Source organism: Phyllostomus hastatus, unplaced genomic scaffold (assembly GCF_019186645.2).
Source record: "Phyllostomus hastatus isolate PE091 unplaced genomic scaffold, TTU_PhHast_1.1 phas_contig_198, whole genome shotgun sequence".
NCBI classification, from domain to species: Eukaryota; Metazoa; Chordata; class Mammalia; order Chiroptera; family Phyllostomidae; genus Phyllostomus; species Phyllostomus hastatus.
This window is the reverse complement of record NW_025333715.1, coordinates 5,998,663-6,012,825: the sequence shown is the minus strand read 5'-3', so window position 1 is coordinate 6,012,825 and position 14,163 is coordinate 5,998,663. Positions and strand designations below refer to the sequence as shown.

The 14,163-nt window shown below is 52.6% G+C and overlaps 1 protein-coding gene across 1 annotated transcript in view; it reads right to left on the bottom strand.

Moving 5' to 3' along the window:
• Positions 1-9,625: 9,625 nt before the first annotated feature.
• The window catches only part of ENTHD1 (ENTH domain containing 1), a 102,435-nt gene continuing 97,897 nt past the window's right edge, over positions 9,626-14,163 (bottom strand). The window contains exon 6 of the mRNA XM_045835078.1: positions 9,626-10,218. Coding sequence (XP_045691034.1) covers positions 9,626-10,218 — 593 coding nt within the window. The remainder of the gene's footprint in view (positions 10,219-14,163) is intronic.

The window sequence follows — 14,163 nt, the reverse complement described above, 5'->3', positions numbered from 1 at the left end:
TCGGCCGGATTGGCCTGCGTGCAGTTACTTGAACGGTCCAGCTCACCCCTGCCTCGGGGCCTTTGGGTGTGCTGTCTGCCTTTCTGCCCAGGAGGCTGGTTCCTTCTAGCTTCTCACGACCAGCGCCTTCTCTTCACATAGATGCCTCTTTGGAGGGGTGTCTCTTGATTCGCCTCACTCACTCTCTATCCCGTTTTTTTTTTTAAGATTTTATTTATTTATTTTTAGAGAGGGAAGGGAGGGAGAAAGAGAGGGAGAGAGAGAGAAACATCAATGTGCGGTTGCTGGGGGTCATGGCCTGCAACCCAGGCATGTACCCTGACTGGGAATCGAACCTGCGACACTTTGGTTCGCAGCCCACGTTCAATCCACTGAGCTAGGCCAGCCAGGTCTATCCTGTTTTTATTTGTTGTTTTATTTTCTTTACAGCTCTTACCACTCTCTGGAATTCTTCTTTAGTTGTTTGTTGCCTGTGCCCCACTAACTAGAATGTCAAGTCCACGAGGACAGAAATCTTGCCTGTCTTGTTCTCCACAAGATCCTCAAAGCTATTCCAGAATAGCACCCGGCACATAGTAGGTGCTCAGTTAATATTCACTGATGGATAAAGTTCCACGACTGTCTCTCGCCCACCTCCGCGACGCCAGGCACTGTGCTGAGCACTGCGAACTTGAAGGGGACAGTCTGGTGTGTTCCCACACACCGCGTGTGTGGTTTGGGCTGTGTAAGTGCCTCCTTAAGAGGGAACCACCACTTCCGTGTTTCCATGCTGCAAACTAGGGAATGGACACCATAAATGTAACCTGCTACAGTGGATGATATATTGCTGCCAATTATCTGCTACTTTGACTTAAGCAAGTTCCCACCTCCCCGCCCCAGTGACAGCAGGCCTGGCCCTGTGGCTTGCGAGGGCACTACCCTTGCCAGAAGTGTAAAAGCCACCCCGTGGTGGCACCGTCATCCTGTCCCCTCTGCCATGAGCGCACGTCCCAAGGAGGGGCCCTCCTTGCAGCCCGGACTCCAGGAAGGAGACAGCGTGAAGTAGAGCCTTGGATGACCGATAGCTGACGTTGAACCTGAGCGACACATGACCCGTGGTTGTTACAAGCCACTGAGAATCAGTGTTGCCTGTGGCCTCCACCTAACGGAGTGAGAGCTGATTAATGCATTGGCTCTATGAGTCCTGAGAAGGGTGAGCTCTCCGGGGGGGCCGCATCTATGGTTAGCTCCAGATACCCCTGGGCGCCCATGCAAGTGCCCTGGCCACACGCTATTTCCCCTTTCTGGGTTTATAGTCCCCAAGGTGCCGGTGTATTTTTTTCCTGAGTGAACACCCCCGCCTCTGCAGCCGCGTCTGCCGACTGCTTTTCTCTCTAGCCTCCAGGGTCCTTTCCCTCTCTGTCCTGTGCCCGCCACCACAGCCAGCTTCGGGGACAATCATTTCGCCTTTCCAAACCTCAGTGTGCCCACCTGTAGGAGGCAGGATAATGAGACCACCTGGGGTTATTTCAAGGATTAAATGAGTTAACGTGGGGAAAGTGCCTACTCCTTCCCAGAGGTCTGCTGAATGAATGAACAGATGAATAAATAAACGCTTGAAGTCTGGTGCCAAAGAATGATCTGGCTTATCAAAAGGTCTCTTTTGATTTGGGTTATGAAAAATCAGTCTCCTCTGGCTCCGGCTCATCTGGAGAAGCTTATAAAGCAGGCGTTTCTAAACCCATAAAAATGAAGGCGGCGGCGACCCCAGCGAGGGGCGGCCCTCCCGTGAGGGTCATTTTGCAGCGAGTGTCAGCCGGAGCCCCGAGCGGAGACATGCACGCTCCGGTGCGGCTCTTCTCCTCTGAATGCTGCTCCTCAGGGCACAGGCTCCCAGGAGCAGGGCCATCGATTGCCACGCGGCAGACACAAAGCCCGCACAACGTGGGACCCACGGAGACACCGCGACAGTCAATTAACGCCAGGCTCAGCGTTTGACCTGTGTCCTTTTCAAAGAAGGCAGCCCAGCAGCTGGCTTAGTGCCCCTCGGTGGATTCTGAAAACCCGGGCACCGAAGAATGCTTCTCTCTGTCAATTAATGGAATCACAAACTTGGCTCAGGAAGCACATATTTGTTGTAGAACTGGCTGCACGACAGTGTCAGGCCAACTGAAAATCCCAGCACTGTGTGAGGTGCGTGGGAAATGTGGAGAGGTGAGGAGGGAGCTAGCACTTATTGAGCATCTACTGTGTGCCAGGCATCATGAGGCTGAGTCGCTGCAGAGCCAGTGGCCGGGGGGGTGGGGGGTGGGGGTGGGGTGGGCAGAGCCTGGGCTCAAATCAGCACCCTCCAGTCCCCTAGACTGAGTGTCCCCCCTGGCCCTGCAGAGCCTCCAGGTGGCTGAAAGGTGACACTACAAGGAGGGCTGGCCTCGGGCTACACTGCCTTCCGTGGGGATCCGGATTGAGTTGAGCCGGGTGGGTGTCTGGGGAAGGGCGCCACTTTAACTGAAATGTTTGCTCACATGTGAGTAGAGGGGAGGCTACATGGGGGAAAAGGGGGCTGGAATAGGCTGAACTGTGTCCCCTAAAAAATGTATGTTGAGTTCTGACCCCCCAGGACCTCAGGATGTGACCTTATTTGGAAACGGGGTCTTCCCGGAGGTGATCAAGTTAAAAGAAGGTCCTAGGTCGGGCCCTTATCTGATGTGATGGGCACCCTTACACAAAGGGCACATTTGGACACAGAGGCAGACAGGCACAGAGGGGAGGCGTGTGAAGACACACAGGGCGAAGGCCCCAAGGAGGCAGAAGGTGGGAGGGAGGCGTCTGCAGGCTGAGGACGCCGGAGACCGCTGACAACCAGAGCCCAGGACAGAGGCCTGGGACCGACCCTCCCTCGCAGCCCCGGAAGGAACCAGCCCTGCCGACACCTGGGTCCCAGGCTTCCGGCCCCAGGACCATGAGACGTGAACTTTCTGTTGTAAGCTGCCAAGTTCATGGTGCTTTGTTCTGGCAGCTCTGGGACACAAATGCAGGGACCGTGGCGGTGGCTCCGGCTTCCCATCTCCTGTTGGAGCATTTGGCTCGGTCAAGGCTGGGACAGGCCACGTCCTCAGCAAAATCAGCTCGACCCCCCTCCGCTGGAGGAGGGTGTTGGTGCTGTTTGGGGTGTCACCAGTATTGCCATTGGCAGCCACTTCTGCCCTCTGACCCCAGGGAGCTGTGGGACAGACAACATCCTCATCACGTTGCCGGCTCGGCTGTGCCGCACGTCCGAGGGGCGTGGACTGCTCCTCACAGACTGGCGAGCAGGGCGCCCGCCTGGCCCACCGACCGCGCGCGCGGGGCGAGCCGCGCACACGGAAGAGAGAAATCACAGAAAGGTGCCTGCTCACGCCGACCCTGCCCACCCCCAGGATTAGTTCAACGGCCTTTACAATTTGGAAGTCAATGAATGAACGAAGGAATGACTCATTAGTGTTTAAGCCTCTCTGGTTTTCCACGCAGTCATGACGGTGGGCTGGGAAGCTGGCACGCGCTGCCCACGCTCCAGTGCTAACCGGCAGGCAGCCGAGTCTCGCTGACGGCCGCAGCCCATCAGTCACCGGAGCTCCCTGGTTAATGACTGTCATCTGGGCGTCGGGAGGAAATCAGAGCGATAACGGCCCATCCTCCTCCCTGCAGCTCCTCTCAGGAGTGTGAGGTGTCTGGTCCTTGTGTAACACTCTTTCCAGTGACCTTGGCTTTTTAGGGGAAGAAGTGGAGATGCATGAGCCATGGGAAAACACTCGTTTCCATGTATCGGAGATGATGAAGCAGGTTAATGCCTTAACCAAAGGGGATCTGTAAGGCTGAGATGGTAACAGACAGTTTTAAGGGCAGCGACTCCACCGTGAGTGTTTGGCAGCTGATTAGAATCCCAGCACTTACCTCCCGGTGGTGCATTACAGGAGGAGCTGGAGGCGGCCTGGAGGGCAGGACACCAGGCCCCCAGACTCCCAAACCTGCGGGAGGCGTCGCAGCCCTGCTGCTCAGGCAGCGTGACCTTGAGCCAGGGACTCAGCCTCTCGGAGGCCCAGTCCCTCCTCCGCCCAACCCTCGGAAGAGCCCTGAGACGAGATGGAAACGTATTTGAGTGCTCCACCAGCACCAGGAAGCAGAAGGCCGAGAGATTCGGACAATTGCAAGGTGAAGTGTAAGCAGCAGAGATCTGAGATAAACAACCAGTGAGTGCAGGGAAGGGGAGCTGCCCCACCCCCCTGCAGCTTCCACAGATACTCTCAAAGAGCAGATCTGCGGCCTCGGGTTGAGCCTGACGGCCAACCCTGACGAGGGGCCTCGGGACATTTTCTTCCTAGGCCACTGCCATTATTGTCCCTAAGGGGGACTGTGGGCGTCCCCTTCGACAGAGCAGTGACAGTTTAGAGGCCACGCGCAGCGGTGTGTCCCAGCAAACGAGTGAGTGAGCTGGCATATCTGCCCAGCCACTAAGGGGCCTGGGACAGCTGTGCTCAGCAAAGGAGGGCGCTCAGAGAAGGCCGCCCCCAGCCCTGCCGGCTCTGCAGGCTGGACAAGCCCATCCCTCCCCCCGGCCAGGTCCAGAGGCTCCTGTTTATCCGGGGGGCACACAGGTGGAGCCCGGCGGACAGGCAGTAGGCGTGCATGCAGCTCACGCATATCCCGTATGGGCTCCTTGCCTCACGAAGGTAGGAAGTTTCGGCTTCATGTTTCCTGCAGCCCCGGGGGAGGACTGCGCCCTCTTCTACGTCCTGGTGCAGTGGGGGGTCTGAGGGGGGCGGTGAGCCCGCCAGTCTCTGCCTGCAGGCCCCGCTGTGCTCTCGCTGAGGTGGGCGGCCATGCGTCCCTGCCCCCATCACAGACCAACGCCCCCCCCACCCACCGACTCCTGCTTCTTTCAGCCTCAGACCAGCTTCTCAGTTTTGTCCCGTCATGTCCCTTTCCCAAAGCTGTTCAAACTGTCAGCTGTCTCTGTCTCCGGTGGGTCTCTCTGGACCTGCCATCCACCCCCGTGAAAGGGCTAGAGCGAGGCGGGTTACTTTCCTGCCCGTTTGCTAGTTGTCTTTATCTTTGGAAAATGTGCTTTTCGAGCTTTGTGTTCATTCTCATACTTGGCTTCATCTAGTGTGTCACCGTTTCTAGTTCAGCCCTTCTGCTGTTCCTAGCTTTTGGGGCCTTGGAGGAATGCAGGCGGAACAGGCAGATTTGGGGGTAATAGCGACTAGCTCCTCTGGGGTTGGTGGCCACTGCCTGAGCCTCTCTTACTGGTGGGGGGTGGGGTGGGGGTGGGGGGGCGGGATGTGGAAGTGAAACAGTGTCCCGTCATTACCGAGGAGATAACGAAGCAAACCGCTAGGAGACACGACTAAGGGTTCCCCACCACTTTTTTCACAACATGAAGTATGAACATATTACTGTTACAAGTAACTGAAGCCCAAACTAATTTTTTTTTGTTACTTTCTGTCGGCTGTTTCTGGGTTGCTCTTTGTGGTTTTCAAGTGCATATTATGCACTCCAGAGGCAGAGACCCATCACAGAAGTGAACTTCACTGCTGGTGTGAGTGAGCCCGTGACCACAGTCTGCAGTGAGAATCACACAATGTGTGGCTCCATGACATCTCCCAGGGTTGGTTAGCTGGGGAAGGAGAAAGGGGGACAGTCTCTTCCTCTCCAAACCAGCCCTGAGCCTGTTCCAGCTCTGCCCCTGCCTCTGCCAATTTGGGTCTAGACGTGAAAGAAGGCCAGGAAGGGCTGGGGAGAGCACATGGAGGCAGAAGGCCCTTCGCAAACCAGGGAGCCAACGGAAGAAGACCCATAAGGGCTGGGGAGGCGGCTTCTGCAGAGTGGTCCTAGGAGTGGGGGGAGGGCTGGGTGACCCACTGGAGAGCAGGAGGCAAATGGGAAAGGCAAGTGGGGAAGGCAGGAGCTCCAGCTCCTCCCCAAGAAAGTGGACCAGCCTGTCTTCCCCACTTTCCTTGTCACCGCCCAGCAGGCCAACCTCACCTTGAATGGTCCAGGGACCAAGCGGTTATAAGCACAAGCTCTACACCAAGACAGACCAGGTGTCAAGGTCTGGCTTTGACCTTTACTACTTACTACCTGTGTCACCCGGGACAAGCACCTTAGCTTTCTGTAGCCTGTTTTCTCGAGTGCCATGGGACAGCACTAGGACTGCCTGGTAAGGCTGGTGAGAGAATGAAACAGAGCTTAGAACATTCTGAGCGTTCACGCTTCACTCATTCCCATCTCTTACTGCACATTTTTCACGGATCCCCAGGTCCTGGAACTCGCACTTTTGCACCCAGCCCTGGGCGCCCTGCGTGCTGAGGGCCATGTGGTGCACGCTACAGGAGACGCGCTCCCGGGGGCGGCACAGCTGAACACCCCGAGTGTGGTAGTTTATGAAGGAATTTCACTGTTTGAATAGCTGCAGATGCCTGAGGCCATAATTCTGCAATCATTGCCATGTCTTTGAGAACTTTCCGCACCATCCATGAGAAAACACAACTCGAGATCACCACACAAAACCGTCTTGAAAACCGAGTTTCTCCGCAGCCCGTCGACCCCTCGCTGAGCCTGCCTGCGGACAGAGGGCGGGGCGGCGCGCGCATGCTCCACAGCGATGCTGTGCGTGGCCTCCTCAGACTACTCGGTGTTGTGCAAGGAGCAGAAACCTCTCAGTTTCACGTCTCCAAACCCTTTCATCACCTCTCGGCCTCCGCTCTATGGAAAACCAAGTGAAACCTAGCAAAACAGCCCCCCCGGTGTGCAGAATGTGGACCCCGTCCACCGACTTGTGCCCACTCGTCCCTTTTTCTCTCAAAGGACGGCACGCAAAAGGAGGGACCCTGGCCCACCCAGGAACAAACCACTGTCACAATGACCTCATTCAGCGGGGCCATGTGTCACCACGGTGTCCAAGAACCCTCTTTAAAGTCTGTTTAAATCAGTTTTCGGAGGGATCGGGGGAACCCTTTAACTCCCGCACTTCCATGGCGCTTTATCTGCAATACGACCCATGTCCTCGTCACTCCGTCTTTTTGTGTGACTCCGGCTGTGATGCTGCTTTGCCACGACCGACTGTGTCGCTGCCTGAAGGGAGACGGAGGGGCTCAGGTCTCCAGAACCCTGGTCTTGGACACCCTGCCCTCGAACTCACCTAGTTCTCTCTGGCGCCGACCTTTCCTACGCGCTGTTCTCTCTGCCTGGAAAATAGCCCCCCTGCCCTGACCCCCCTTGCTCACTAACTCCTGCTTTCCCTTCCAGGTTCCGTTTGTGCGTCATCGTCCCCTCCAGCAAGCATCCCCTGACTCCCAAATCGGAGCTGGCCGTCACTCTTGGCCGGGCCCTCCCCCACCGTCCTGTGCTTCCCAAACCCACGGGACTTACACGCTACACTCTGATTACCCGCTTAGCTCTCTGCGTCTCCGCTAAGCTGCAACCCGGACACAGGATGCATCCATCTTGCTCAGCATCGTGTCCCCCGTGTCTAGCAAACTGCCTGCTCACAACGGGTGCTGCTTACAAATTTGAAGAAGGAACACGTGAGTGACTCAACAGTAAGGAAACTGTGAAATATTTTTATGGCTGCCGTAGAAGATCTCAAGTTCTAAGTAAAGTCCTTAAGGCAGTAACATCTAATGAAGTATTTCAAATCTGAGATAATTACCAAGTCAATCAGAATATACCCACTTTTAATTTGAGCCAAGTTTATTCTATTCATTTAATGGAGTTGGCTAAATAGAAACTCAAATAAGTGCTTGCTAATTATGGTAATTAACAAATCGTTGAATTCATATGTCAGCTCAAAAGTACTTCCCTTGCTAGGTCAGATCCTGAATAACCTTTCTCAGAACTATTAGCCTTTACATTAAAAAACAAAAATTCTCCCCCAAAGATATGTTTATTGATTTTACAGAGAGAAAAGAAGTGGGGAAGTGGGGGCGGAGAAAGAAGGAGGGAGGAGAAACATCGATCGGTTGCGTCTCGTAGGCACCCCGACCAGGGACCAAACCCACAAGCTTGGTGTACGGGACGACGCTTCAGCCGACTGACCCACTAGGCCGGGGCCCTTTACAGGTCTGAAAAACAATTTGATTAACCTCTCAAACTCCTCTAGAACTCAGGCTCTGGGAGGTCAGGAACTATATTTGAGTTTACTCACCACTATAGCCCCAGAGCCTGGTGCAGAGTCTTGGAAATAGTTGGCTCTGAGAAACCCTGAGACCTGATAGGTAACTGGCTGCAGAAGCCACTTTCCCCAAGGGCATTGATGGAGTTCAGCAAATCCCAACCATCATTCCGATGACCTTGAAGGGCAACAGGGGCAGAAGTCACCTCACACAAGGTAAGTCGAATCCAATGGCTACGCAGTGAGAATGAATTGAAAATGGTCTATCCCTTATGAGGAATTTAAGCCTGGGTGAACCTGGGTACTCCACAAAACTCTGACGACAGTCTTCAAGAACCAGCACCATCGGTGCCACGCCCTGCTCTCTCCTTCAGTCTGTCCCCCTCTCCCCGGTCCTCACTTCACCTCGGCCACACCGACCTCCTCGGGGTCCCTCAAACACGCCGACCATCCTCCCGCTCTCCTGCCTTCGCACTCACGGTTCCCTCTGGGTCTGGACCCAGTTTGCGTGGTGGAAACCAGTGTCAGTGTGGGAGGGGCACCCAGGCATTAGAATAATTTTTTTTCACATGTCCCACATCCTTTAAAAATGATCAGGGATCATTTTAGTCTTTCGTAGATAATTGTTGAAACTGAGTGATAGGTCCATGCAGAGCCTTACACTGTTCTCTCAGCTAAATAAAAAACAAAATAAAAGCGCCTCCAGTGATTCTCACGTGCAGGACAGTTGTTAGGCATTTCCCTATAATCCCCAGGGTAGATTGTTCTGCCCATGAATATAGCAATAGAGACATTTCTGTCTGAAAGGCTGTCTCAATGAATTAAAGAGATACTACAAGATGAAAATATCAAACTTATTTTAAAAAATATGAGAGAAAAGAAATATGCATGAGTCCACTTTGCAATATACGAGTGTATTAACAACGAAAACACCGTTCCATGTTCCGTTTGTCTCAGCTGAACTCCCGACCAGCGTGGCGCCCACGAGAAGGGGAAGACCGCAGCCCATGGTTCCCAGAGCCGGAGGCCTGGCCCGAGAGCGTGTGCATGTGCGCCCCAGGCTCAGTCTCCCTAGTTCCAGGTGGAGGCCTGTTAACAACGATGCTCCAAACAGATGACAATTAAAGGGCTTCTTATTGCCAAGTTACCCCAAAGCTCTCGAACTGTAGTCATTTCCCGTTTGAGGTCCTACCACAACTTTCACTAATGCATAACGTGTTTTGATTTTAAGTACAGAGAGTGGAAGAGCGAAATTCTCCTCAGTTTCAAATGAACTAATATCTAAATCGGAAAATATGATCAAAAGTGATGCCTCTTCTGTTTTAAAAATAAACCACCCAGACGAATTTATTGGTGTGAATTGTCAATAAACCCGACAAAGAAAAATCGAACCGTCACCCTGTCTCGCCGTAGTGATGAGAGACTAGAACAGGTCGGCTGAGGGTGTGGGGCGTGGAACCGCGCGAGTTCTATCAGACATGGCCCTCGGGACCATTAGATGTGCTCCGAGCTCCCCTCGGAAGACGGGGGACACTGCAAAGCCGTGCTCGTTTGCAGGCTGTTCCCACCCATGCTTACCAGGTGGCTATTGATGACCCCGAGCTCCTGTATCACCAGACTCAGGTCCTTGTGCAGTGTGACTATGGCATTCTTTACCTCCCCTAGAAGGACGGGAATGGAACTGTTTGCCTCAGGCTCCCCAGGCCGGCCTTCACTCGTCTGAACACTGGGGCAGGAGAAGTGGCCTACGTTTTGGGCAGAGAACTCTACCCAATTACCGCTGCAAAGAGGACTGAGATTTTTTTTAGCTGACTCAGAGTGATCTGGAAGAACGTCGGGGGGACTGAAGTTGTCCGTTTCTTCATCGGAAGACACAGGGCCCCCAGGAACAAAGGGGCGAGGGACCCCGGCTGCCTTCTCTCTGTCTGCACTGGAGGCTGGAGAACCCCGTGGGTGGGACACAGTCCAGAAGGACGGTCCGGCCAGAGTCGGGGGCAGGAGCGGAGTGGACTTTTCCGGGGTGGCCGAGTCAGGAGACAACATGGACAAGGTGGAGAAGGACGATGTCACCTCAGAGGTGGTTGAAACTGAAATATATAAACAAGAGAGAAAGGTTATGCAATCTTCAAATGAGGGTAATAGCTAAAATAATTTTATAATGTAAAATCTTATCTGAAAGGTCTTGATATAAATATGCTACTTAGAATTTTATATGCTAAATAATCATAATAAACCTAAATAAACCCAAAGTGGGAAAACAGAAAATCTAAAGATGTAGTGTATGTCAATAATACCGCAGAAATGAAACGAAAGTAAGATGATCAATATTTGTCTTCACCCTCAGATGCTGACAAACATGCTTTTACACCCCACTTATCCGAGAGAGCAGAATGGAAGTCTTACGCCCTGTCCTACTGGTGGCATTTTAAGTTAGCACTTAAGGTAGAAAGTCTGAGGAAACGGCAACTTAGATTCCGTCTCCTTTTTTTTGTTTCTACAGAGACACTTCGGCAAAACAAACCACCGATTGCAGCTACCAGAAGTTGGGAAACGAATTATTTCCTCTCAATTATCAAACATAGTCAAGACTGAAGTCCAGTCCATTTGAGATCTAGGATATACTGCACACATATACAGTTCATTTTTCCACAAGAAACAATACACAAAATAAAATGCATTCTAAACTTATTTGCTACAAAATTAAAGGTTTAATAACATTTTAACTTCCTTTCTGATGCTATCATAGTAAGTCTCTTCTTTCACGTTTCGTTCTCAACCGTCACTCCCGAGCTGTGCTCTCAGGACGCCATGCCCCTGGGGGCGCCGCGGAAAGGGGCGTCCGTGAAAGCAGTGCTTCCAGGTCGCAGGGGGCTGGGCGGTCCCATGTTGGCCCTCCCATTGGGAGGTGAACAGCGTCCATTGGTACGGTAATCTATTCAAGTATTTTTCCAAACATTTTTGGACACAGAACTTTTTCTTGGGATATCTATATACATGCATTTACGTATTAGGTGGTATAAATGGGCTAAATCCAGTTCTAAAGTCTGGATTTGCTACTTAATTTTTTTTTTTTTAAAGAACTTACTCCCTGTAGTCCTAGAACAGGGAAATTAATGTTTGGCACATAGCACACGTGACCTAGCTTTCTGTGTTCTTCTATTTCCTTTACATATCCACGCCCCTCTTAGCTAGGCTGGACATCCCATAAAAATTATGGCTGGGGCAGGCAGCTTCTGTTTTCTGCTCCAAAGCCCTCCAGTTCTCAGGAAAAATTCCAAGGACGAAACTGCTTGGGGGCCGATGTCTCAGCCCATGCAGCAGCAGCAGCAGCAGGATATGAAAGGAGACGGAGCGTCACCAGCCACAGTCGAGACACCACACGCACACTCGAGAATCTAGGTCAGGCTTCGGCGGAGAGTCTGTCCTTGGGTGGGAAAGGGTGTGACGGTGACGGGCCTGCTAACGGAGTCACACTGCTACACTCTCAACTGCCCGGGCTGGGCTCTCTGGATCACAGAGTTCTGTCACCTGACATGTCCCTTCGCCATGTCACCTGACATGTCCCTCCTGAGCTGGCCCTCCTGTTTTCCACATCCTGTGTCCATCTTGGTTTACTCTCATTTTGGAACAGCACCTTCTCCGGTAGTTCACTGAGAAGGGATGCCGGAGAAGCACAAGTTTTGAGAACTTGCACGTTTGAAAATGTCTGTGTCCCGGCCACCCTGGCTTCGGGCCGATCTGCGGGGGCGTTTCTGGAGCAGGCGAACTGCAGCGGGGGTCTGTGAACCCCAAGTCGCCCTTAGCTTCCTCCTTTGGCCTCACGACCACGTCCGCCAACGAGAACGCTGATTCGCCGGCTGTGTGCCTTCGCAGGAGCAAGGACCAGGGGAAAGGCGGCACAGAAAAGAGGCGTCGGCAAGGAGCTGAGGAAAGCAAAGAAGGATGACCAGATGCTAAAAAGGAGAAATGTCAGCTCGTGTCCTGATGCCGCTGCTTCGCCACCGCAGAAGAACCACAGCAACCAGGCCACTGTACATGGGTCTGTTGAGGTCCGTGTCAAGGGCACAAATAGCAGCCGCTTGGAAAGCAGCTCCAAGCTGCTCGAGCTAATGGGAAACCGCTTTCTCGGGAGCATCAGCCGTGCATGACGATTTGGTCCACGACGTGTGTCCTCCCGGGGCAGGACTGACTGCATGTAGTCCCACTCACGGTGAACCGCTGTGGGGCCTCACTCACAGGCCGAGGCCGTGGCAGACGGAGCTGCTATCCCAGCATTCATTTCTCTGCTGGCACGTCCCCGGGCTCACAGCCGGGAACGAGCCGGATGGGCCCCAGGAAACGCTGCAGGGGACGGTTCCGTTTCCCGAAAGAAACACGGTTATCGAGTCTGGTGCAGGTGTCGGCTCTTCTTGCAGTTCCCAGCATGCCGTCGTTAGCGTGTGGTAACTGAGGCAATCTCACCTGGACACTTTCAAACCTCTGTCACAGCCAAATGCTGCACCATCGGGAGAGGCAGTTGAGCAGATTCTTCCTACCTTAGCTCGTCTCCTGAGTCACGATGACCCAGGAGTATTGGCGGACAGCTGCTGGGCCGTTTCCTGCCTTACTGATTGATGGCGCAAATAAACAGCCTGAAACGGCTGTGCAAACAGAGGCTGTGTCCCCCGACCTGTGAAGCCCCGAGGAGCTCCTCAGGCGCCGATCGTGCCTCCCGCGCTAGGTGCCGCAGGAGGGAAACGTCATCCCTGGGACAGACGGACAGACTCAGGCCGTGATAGATGTGAGAGCCCTTGCCGCCTTCCCCAGCCTGCTAATGAACTCTGGAACTGATGTTCAGAGGGCAGCTACATGGACAACGTCACACATCACAGCCGGCCGCCGGGGCTGGACACAGCAAGTGGTGGGTGATGGATCGGCCCCGCTCCTCACCCGTGCTCTAGGGCAGACTTCAAGGCACAGAAGGAAGCGGTGGAGGAACAGCTGAACAGATTGTACACCTCATTCCTTGTGGCGCAAGAGAGCCATCGATGGAGCTCTCAGCTGCGAAAAATATCAGAATTGACTCGGTTATGCTGGTGGCATTTCAAATAACTTCCGGGTGGAGAAACTAGGTGAAATGGAGAGACTTAGTATGATGATTAAAAAATGTGGGCGTTTAGACAAAATGGAAGCTTTATAAAACCATGAAAATGAGCCTGTGTACAAAGCTTTATTAAACTTGATTGAACAGTGTTTCTCTGTAAAGGAAGAGGAAGAGAGAGAGGAAGAGGAAGAGGGAGAGGAAGATCAAAATGTGCCAGTAACTACACCTGACGGCCCTACGGTCCAAGTTCAGGATGCCACTCCCCTGACCTTTAACTTCGGGATCGTGCAGCGGAGGCAGAAAGCTCTTCGTCGTGCGCTATATTTGATGTAAGTTCATCCTACTGTGTCTCTACTAAGAATGCTTTCCAAATGTGGTTTGTTACTGTAGTGCCTTTTACAACTTGAAATTGTACCTGATTAGTTCCAACCTGCACATACAGTATGTGCATTCTCCTCTCAATGCGTTTCTTATGTCTATGTCAAATTTCATATCTGGTAGTGTCCGGTAAATAAAGACTGAATTCTACCCTTAAAAAAAAAAAGTAAATGTCTGTATCCTACTTTCTTTTTTCAGTGATTGTTATTTTAAATATATTTTATTGATTATGCTATTACAGTTGTCCAATTCCCCCCCTTTATTCCCCTCCACCCTGCACACCCTCTCCCACCTGCATTCCCCACCTTTAGTTCATGTCCATGGGTCATACATATAAGTTCTTTGACTTCTCCATCTCCTATACTGTTCTTAACCTCCCCCTGTCTATTTTGTGTCCACTATTTATGATTCTATTCCCTGTACCTTTTCTCCCATTCTTTCCCTACCCCCTCCCCACTGATAATCCTCCATGTGATCTCCATTTCTGTAATTCTGTTCCTGTTCTAGTTGTTTGCTTAGTTCGTTTTTTTTTAGGTTCAGTTGTTGATAGTTCTGAGTTTGTTGTCATTTT